Source organism: Silurus aristotelis (genome assembly GCF_946808225.1).
Source record: "Silurus aristotelis genome assembly, chromosome: 3".
In the NCBI taxonomy this organism is placed as follows: domain Eukaryota; kingdom Metazoa; phylum Chordata; class Actinopteri; order Siluriformes; family Siluridae; genus Silurus; species Silurus aristotelis.
In genome coordinates this window covers 2111241-2120850 of record NC_139576.1, presented here as the reverse complement: position 1 = coordinate 2120850, position 9610 = coordinate 2111241, and the positions used below count along the sequence as shown (strand labels likewise).

At 41.2% G+C, this 9610-nt stretch overlaps 1 protein-coding gene across 4 annotated transcripts in view; it reads right to left on the bottom strand.

Annotated features, from left to right (window-relative positions):
- Positions 1–9610, bottom strand: part of thsd7ba (thrombospondin, type I, domain containing 7Ba) — a 291739-nt gene that overhangs the window by 199525 nt on the left and 82604 nt on the right. For all 4 annotated transcript variants that reach the window (XR_014532628.1, XM_083536063.1, XM_083536062.1 and 1 more), the window contains one exon: positions 5996–6161. Coding sequence is in view for 3 of the 4 variants with exons in the window: in XM_083536063.1 (XP_083392189.1) it covers positions 5996–6131 (136 nt within the window). In the remaining variant the exon portion in view is untranslated. The remainder of the gene's footprint in view (positions 1–5995; positions 6162–9610) is intronic.

The following is a 9610-nucleotide window of genomic DNA, read 5'->3' as shown; positions in this document are numbered from 1 at the left end:
TTGGTTGATTTTTAATCTTTTTTTTATATTTATATATATAAAATTCCCCTTGATTGAGTAGTGTGAAGCTTCTTGGTGTTTGTTGATGTATTACCCGACACTGCTTGGATGGTTGTTTATTTATGGCGTACGGGGAATGAAATGACTTCTTTCTGCACTTTCTCCTGTTTATTTTCCACCAAACTAACATTGAACCTGGATCAGAGACACACAGAGACGTTTAATGATGATTTAATGCAGTAAAGGCAACGCAGGAGGCAGAGCTGCAGCACTGATTACACTCCAACCATCATTTATCTTCAACTTACGCTCACATAATGCCTTCATTATGCTCACATAATGCTCTTATTATGCTCATTTAATGCGCTTATACGGCTCACTTCATGCCCACTTAATGCTCTTATAATGCTTATGTAATGCTCTTATTATGCTCATCTAATGCTCTTATTATGCTCATTTAATGCGCTTATATGGCTCACTTAATGCTCTTATAATGCTTATGTAATGCTCTTATAATGCTCATCTAATGCTCTTATTATGCTCATTTAATGCGCTTATACAACTCACTTCATGCCCACTTAATGCTCTTATAATGCTTATGTAATGCTCTTATAATGCTCATCTAATGCTCTTATTATGCTCATTTAATGCGCTTATACAGCTCACTTCATGCCCACTTAATGCTCTTATAATGCTTATGTAATGCTCTTATTATGCTCATCTAATGCTCTTATTATGCTCATTTAATGCGCTTATATGGCTCACTTAATGCTCTTATAATGCTTATGTAATGCTCTTATAATGCTCATCTAATGCTCTTATTATGCTCATTTAATGCGCTTATATGGCTCACTTAATGCTCTTATAATGCTTATGTAATGCTCTTATAATGCTCATCTAATGCTCTTATTATGCTCATTTAATGCGCTTATACGGCTCACTTCATGCCCACTTAATGCTCTTATAATGCTTATGTAATGCTCTTATTATGCTCATCTAATGCTCTTATTATGCTCATTTAATGCGCTTATATGGCTCACTTAATGCTCTTATAATGCTTATGTAATGCTCTTATAACTTTCATATAATGCTCACATAATGCTCATATAATACTCATATAACTTTCATGTAATGCTTTTATAATGCTCATAATGCTCTTATAATAATCGCGTAATGCTCTTTAAATTCTCACATAATTCTTAAGTGATGCCCTTATAATGCTTGTATAATGCGCTTGACCTGTAAGACTGCATTTAACGAGTATTAAAGTTTATTCCTCTGCATTAGTGGTGACGTTTTACACACCAGAGCAGATTTATCTAAAGAATAAAAGTCCCAAACTCCCACAGTGTAAGTTTCCCTATGGTATGAGGTCAGTGTAGGAGACATGCTCTGTAGGTTAGACACTCTCTAAAAGAGACGCTCTGTAAAAGAGACACTCTCTGAAAAGGGACGCTCTGTAAAAAAAACACTCTCTGAAAAGAGACGCTCTGTAAAAGAGACACTCTCTGAAAAGGGACGCTCTGTAAAAGAGATGCTCTGTAAGAGAGATGCTCTGTAAGAGACATGCTCTGTAAGAGACATGCTCTGTAAGAGACATGCTCTGTAGGTAAGACACTCTCTAAAAGAGATGCTCTGTAAGAGAGATGCTCTGTAAGAGACATGCTCTGTAAGAGAGACCCTTACTGAGAGTCACTCTGTAGAAAAGATGATCTGTAAAAGTGATGCTGAGTAGGAGAGAAGATCTGCATTAGAGATGCTCTGCATTAGAAAAGCTCTGTAGGAGAGACGCTGTGTGTGAGAGATGATTGGTAGGACAGACGCTCTGTAGGAGAGGAGAGATGTTCCTTAAAAGATAGATGCTCTGTGCTAGAGCTGCTCTGTGGGAAAGATGATCTGTAGGAGAGACACTATAGATGCTTCTTGACAGAGCTGAAATAGTTCTCCATTGGTTTCTTAAATGTTTCTTCAAGGTTTATTGAATGGTTTCATGGGTAAGTCCTGTTTCTTAAGTTCTAAACGGGGTTTCTAAAGAAAACTCATATGCTGGTAATACATATTCTTGTAGGAACATAGAGTAGAACATTTAAATGTTCTTCAGGAGGGATGACTAGAACCCCATCAAGGTCAGGATATTTAGATGTTGAAAAGAGTTCTACATGAAACCTCTGTCATAAAATAACCCACTGTGGTGTGCACGGTATGCATGTTATACAAGGGTTTTTTTAGAATGTGGCCTCGTTGGAAACCCATGTGATGCTCAAAAGCTGTGATAAGTGTTCAGACTTCTAACAGTGTACATAGGAATAAAATCCTTCCCATTTCCCTCCCTGTGGACTTGCAATCCAAATTCAGGGTATGTTAAAAGATTCCTCTCGAAACTACGCACGTTTTTGAAACAACGTCTTGTATTGAGATGCGAGAAATAAGTTCCTCTGGGAAGAAGTTCTGCTCAAAAATCTCACCAGACGTGCTGCTAATGACAGTCAGCAGAAAACTCCTAAAAGTTTATAATATTTAGTGTGTGTGTGTGTGTGTGTGTGTGTGTGTGTGTGTGTGTGTGTGTGTGTGTGTGTGTGTGTGTGTTGCAGGATGCTTAGAACCCCATCAAAGCCTCATCACCTTCATACTCATTCTCCAAGGTTGTTTTTGATAAGCAGCACACACACACACACACACAACCACACACACACACACACACACACACACACATGCACACGCACACACACACACACACACACACACACACACAACTACACACACACACACACACAAACACACACACACACGCACACACACAGGAAGGCTGTTATTTGACCAGTGGGCACATTTCGAATGCATTCTTTTAGGGACTAGTTAAGAAAGCAAGAGTGTGTGTGTGCGAGTGTGTGTGGACTGTGACATTCAAATGTCAATACATAGCCAGCTAGCTACACACACACACACACACACACACACACACACACACACCTGCAGGAAAGCCTGAGCAGTTTATTGTACAGGAGATTAATCGGAGGTCAGGCTGCAGTGGAGAGAGCAGGAGAACAGGATGACACATGGACGAATAAAGGAACAGGTTACTTTTATAGATATTCTGAATCAGACAAACCCAGAACATATTCAGAAGGTTCACACATGAATCAGGTGAAGGTCCAGTGATATACCAAACATCATGAGCTCGACCAAAACAACGAGGAAAATGAGAATGAAACCCGGGAAACCAGATACTGTACAGTGACAGGAACTAAACAGAACACAAACACAGAACGCAAGCAGAAGAGGAAACAGCCGTGACTGGAAGAAACACGTGAACACACGAACCAATGACGAGGCCGGGGGCAGAGACGGTACACAAACACACGTAGCAGTGAATAACAGGATGGAGGATCATCTCTGACATTATACTATACACCTTTCAACCCTCTCTCTGTAGGCGTGTGAATGTGTAAGATGGCAAAAAGGCCTAGGAACATGTGGAATAATAAAGGAGGCGTGGCCTATGAACCTCTCAATTAGAATAAAGAAGGCATGGCCTATGAACCTGTCAATTATAATAAATGAGGCGTGACCTATGAAGCTGTCAGTTGTAATAAAGGAAGCGTGGCCTATGAACCTGTCTGTTATCATAAAGAAGGCATGGCCTATGAACCTGTCAGTTATATTAAAGGAGGCGTGGCCTATGAACCTGTCAGTTATATTAAAGGAGGCGTGGCCTATGAACCTGTCAGTTATATTAAAGGAGGCATGACCTATGAACCTGTCAGTTATATTAAAGGAGGCGTGGCCTATGAACCTGTCAGTTATATTAAAGGAGGCGTGGCCTATGTGCCACTGTTACAGAAAGAAAGACGTGGCCTTTATGTTTAAAGATTTGACTCACAAATATGAGAACCAGAAACAAAACAGTACATTAACAGAAAAAGGAAGTAATAATAATAATAATAATAATAATAAAAATCTTCATACACTTTGTGGTCAAACGTTTTGTAACATTTTTCTTTCACTTGAACTACGTGATCCCAAACCAGCTCCATGAAGACCTGCTTTTCATAGATGTGGAGTGGAAGATCTGCTATATAGAGCTCCAACCCCTTGGGTTGAATGTGAACACTGACTGCACCCCAGGTCTCCTCACCGTCCCACCTCCATAAACACCTGACTTTACTAACACCCCTGGAGCTGAATGAAGTTCCACAAAATCTAGTGGAATCTTCCCAAAAGTGTGGAGCTCATTAAAACGGCAAATGGAAATTAAACATGCAATGAGATGTTCAAAAAGCTATGAGCTTCTTAACCTTAGATCTTCACAAACTTTTGGCCACACAGTGTAGTTTCAAAGTTAATTTTGTTCAAAAGTTGTGGTTTTTGTTGGTTTTTTATCCTGCTGTCCAATCTCACTTCCAAGAGCAGACACACACACACACACAGCGAGATTGGACATGAATCATTTCTTACAAAAATGTCTAATTTGTACGGTAAGATAACAAAATTGTATTTACTTATCAGACGCTAATCAGATGCTAATCAGACATTCATCCTGCTTGTGTAGCAAGTACATTATTTCTGAAAAAGAAAATCCGTATTGCTGAAGCATAGCTAATGGATTTTACAAAACATTTGATGAACCGTATCTACAGATCCTTATAGATTTGTGTGTGTGTGTGTGTGTGTGTGTGTGTGTGTGTGTGTGTGTGTGTGTGTGTGTGTGTGTGTGTGTAAAAAATAATTTCTCCAAGTATAAATATTCAAAACAACACCCCCCACACATGCATATATATTTACATATTTTATATATATATATATTTATATATATATATATACACACACACACACACACACACACACACACACACACACACAGGAATAAACAGCGACTTTTCAATATTAGAAAATAACATGGTTTTAGGACTCTCATGTGAACAGCAGCAGTGCTGAGAGAAGTGATAGAGAAATAAATCATCCCCAGGGATTAATACACACACACACACACACACACACACACACACACACACACACACAAATACACACACACGGCATCTCGGCAGAACCCCGGCAGATTAAAGGGTGAAATCGGATTCCAGTGATCCCGTTCGGAGCGCTCTGCGAGCTCACATCGCCGTCTCAGAGTCTATAAGTCTTCAGTGTGTTGGAGTGCGTGAGAGCGAGAGGTGAGATTACTGTGTACATCATTACACGTGATTACGATGTGCGTAGAGAAACGTGTCAGAGATGGATCATCTCTCTCACACCTAGCCTACATTAGCATGCTAACAATCACAGCGCTCCAGGTGAAGCTGTGGGAGGAGATTAGCACCCATACCAACATGCAGACACACACACACACACACACACACACACACACACACACACACACACACACACACACAAACAAATGTACTCAGGTTAAGACAAACAGCACTGCACAAAACCACACTAAATAAATAAATAAATAAATAAATAAATAAATAAATAAATAAATAAATAAATAAATAAATATCAGTATAAACCACAATAACAGTTCAGCATCAATCACTATACAAGATCAGTATCAATCACAATACCATATCAATATCAATCACAAAACCCGATCATTATCAATCACAGTACCGGATCAGCTTTAATCACAGTACCGGATCACCTTTAATCACAGTACCGGATCACCTTTAATCACAGTACCGGATCAGCTTTAATCACAGTACCGGATCACCTTTAATCACAGTACCGGATCACCTTTAATCACAGTACCGGATCAGCCTTAATCACAGTACCGGATCAGCCTTAATCACAGTACCGGATCACCTTTAATCACAGTACCGGATCAGCCTTAATCACAGTACCGGATCAGCTTTAATCACAGTACCGGATCAGCAAAAACACAAAACTGCATCAGCAAAAACACAAAACCAGATTAGTATCAATCACAATACTGGATCAGTGCTAATCACAATATCGTGTTGGTATCCATCCCCTCCACACCACATGAAGTTCTCCTCACCTGTTTTCCAGGAGTAGTGTGTGTTCTTGGAGAACGTGATGTTGGCGTGCAGAAGAACCAGAGAAAGGGACAGGAGTAGGAGTTTCCCGGCTCGCTGAGGCCAGAACACAGCACAGAGTCCATCTTTACTCATCATAGTCCAGTACTTTCACTTAACGTCCTAAACCTGAGGAGAAAACACACACACACACACACACACATGTAGGTGAGATGTTGTGAGGAAGCCTGGAATGCAGGCAAGCATTCACATTCAGGTGTTCAGAGATCTATAACAGGAGATCTTCCACATCTTCCAACCCATGGAAAGCAGATCTTCATGGAGCTGGCTTTGTACACAGAAGCATTGTCTTTCTAGACGGGTTCAGGTCTCCTAGTTCAAGTGAAAGAAAAATGTCATGCTTCAGCAACCAGTGACATCCGATTCAACTGCGAAACAGAGACAGCCAGAAACGATTGAACGTTCCTTCAGAAACTCACCTCACAGACTGTCCTGTCCTATCTGTAACGCTGCTCTTGGAGCTCCATACATTCATGTTCTTTACACTTTTTTCCATTTCCTGATATTTTTCTGGACTTTTCACCTTTTCTGCTCCTCACATCTCCACATTTTCTGCAATCTATTTGCCTTTTGATGTTGATGTTTTCCATCAGTAGGTTAAACTCACTGCTTCTGTTCATGAGAAGGACTCTCAAAAACAAGGTGGACAAAATGATTCGTATCTGCCATGTCATTCTGCAAATCAGCTAAGCTGTTAGCGACATTCATCTGAATTCCAATGAGTAATGGCCTGGTTTGGTCCCAATCTTCAATCATATACATCTTCAGACTTCTTACAATTTAGTTCACAATAACAAACCTACTGATTAGATACACCTTCTGCCAATTACACACACACACACACACACACACACACACACAAACACAGTCACATACTTGAAGGCTTCCCTTTAGGAACTCGAGCTGCAGAGCTCCTGCAGAGCACTGTGGGAGGGCGCTCTCGCTAGCGTGCCTCGAGGTTCTGGCCCTGCTTCCACCAAGGAAAAGCGATGGGTTTTGCAAATGGATCTGGCAAAGGGAATAGGGATGTGATTGTAGATTTTCCTACCAGATCCAGTACCTTCTCCCAGGGTTCAGAAGCACGCTCTTTGGCTCTTTCTCCCCCCTGTGAGGAGGATGTGGGCTTGAAGGGGATGCTATAATAAACTAACCCATGGACATGCCTCTGCAGCCAGTACCTGGAGGTAGTATCTCATGCTATTTCCAAGCTCAACATCACTTGGCCAGCCGAGAAACTGGAACAGTGTCCTCTAAATATATTAGATAAGCACTTTCTGTGACCTAGGTCACTACCTCCATGCCGGGGCCTGCCCTGCTTTCCGGATCTGCACACTGAGGTGTCCAGATCCTGAGGCAGCGGTTATTTGGCCAAACTCTTCAGTCCCAGTATCTCTCTTTACTCTAACGTAGTGGGCCTGAAAGAGAGTGGCTACGAGCTGATTTCCTGGGTCAATGAGACGCTGGCTGGCAATCTCTCCCTGGTGATGCATGCATCGTCTCTTAAGGCCCCCATACTCCCCACCAAGTTCTTTCAGACCTCTTCGACTTTGGTGGGCAAGGCTTACACAGTGGCAGGTCAAGCCAGCAGCTGTTTGCACAGAAAGAAAGGGAAGGGCAACCCACTCCACACCATCAAGGTCATGCGGCAAGCCCTAAAGGCCTTAGACATGTGGCAGGAACCCTGGTTCCAGTCACAGGGCCCCGTGTTGGGGATTCATTGTCAATGTTACATGACAACAAATGCCTTCCGCATGTGTTGGGGGGTGGTCATAAGTGGCCACTCTGCCCAAGGTTTATGGAAAGGGCCTTATCTCTTGTGACACATCAATTTTCTGGAGATCCTGGCCGTGCTTCTAGCCCTGAAGCATTTCCTCTCTGACCTAAGGCGCCATCATGTGCTGATCTGTATGGACAACACATCTGTGGTCTCTTACATCAACCACAAAGGGGGGGGTCTGCGCTCTCTCCTCCATTACAAGCTGGCATGAGAGATCCTCCTGTGGGCCCAAGGAAAGCTGCTCTTACTGAGGGCAGTATACATCACAGGGCAGTTGAACCAGGAAGCAGACGCCCTTTTAAGGCAAAGGCCGAGGCCCGGGGAGTGGAGGCTCCACCTGGATGTGGTGGAGCAAATATGGAGGAAGTTTTACAGAGCAAAAGTGGACCTCTTCAATTTGAGAAACTCTAGGTTTCGTATGTAACCCTGGATCCCAGAGGGAATAAAACGCTGTGTATTGGTACCACACTCCCTGCATTGCTTCCTTCCCTTTCCAAAGCTAGCGCCATCTCCACTGCATGTGCGTTTATAGCTTCCTGGTTGTGACGTCACCCCGCCGGTGAAATCACACTTTTCCGTTGGACTGATTACACATGTGGTTTAGAGCGTGGTCAAGCAGAGGCATTTCCAAAGCGTTGTTGACGCAGCGTCTCCAAGGTTACAGAATCGTAACTGGGGTTGCATAAGCAACCTAGAGGCGTTCCTTGGGCTACATTTACACTAATCTAGATATATTTTTTTTAAAAACAGCGTTTTCGTCTAAAAACACTCCGTACCCACACTGTGGTTCTCGGTCATTTCCCAAAAGTTGATCATCCCCACGTCATTTCCATCTGGCATTTATTTACTTTCTGGCTTTTTGACACGTCGCTGCAAAGACTAAAATGTGTCATTGTTTTCAAAAGCTTCCGTTTTTTACACACGGCCCACAATCCGATGTGAAAACTGCATTTTCAAATTGATCCACTTTGGAGAGCGTTATTAAAAAGCTACATTTTTGTCAACTATAAAAACCTGCATTTTTAAACAAAAAGGTTTTAGTGTGCACATGCCCTTAAGAACTTCGCAGAGTATGCAAAGTTGCTCTTTTCTCTTTAATGCTGCTATTTTTGGGCCAAAAATCATTTCCTGTCTCTTTCACACCACAGACGTAGACTAGTTTCTGAAGCTCACAATGAGCAGGCAGAAGGCAGTAAGAAGTCTGGGGTTAACGTGGATGAGACAGAGGGAGTCAGTAATGAGAACAGAGACATTCCTGATCACCTGATCATCATCTTTTCTCTGCTTGTGTTCTATATGGTGGATCTTCAGCCTGGATACATTCATTAGAGAACAACATTTGAAATTCTTTTTGTATTAATTTATATTTTAAAAGTATTAATTATTATTTGTATTTTATTATTGTATTTTATTATTTGTATTTATTATTTGTATTGTAATTATTATTTGTATTAATTTATATTTTAAAAGTGTTAGTAACGCGTTTCCGCAAATTCATTTTAACGGCAGTCATTTTCACTGTTAACGTGCGATTAATGCAGTGTGCATTTCTGTTTGACCATTTTTATAAAAAAATATAAATAAAGAAATATTAAAGAGACAAAATGCAAACCTTCAACACAACACACATTTATTCACATCCTTTCTTTACTCATATAAATAAATAGATTCAATAAAAATTTTATAATTAATAATAATTTTTAATCAGTAAACATTTGTTTAACTGATGCACGAAGTCTCAAAATCTGCCCTTATGCACACAATTACCCCTCTGGGGTCG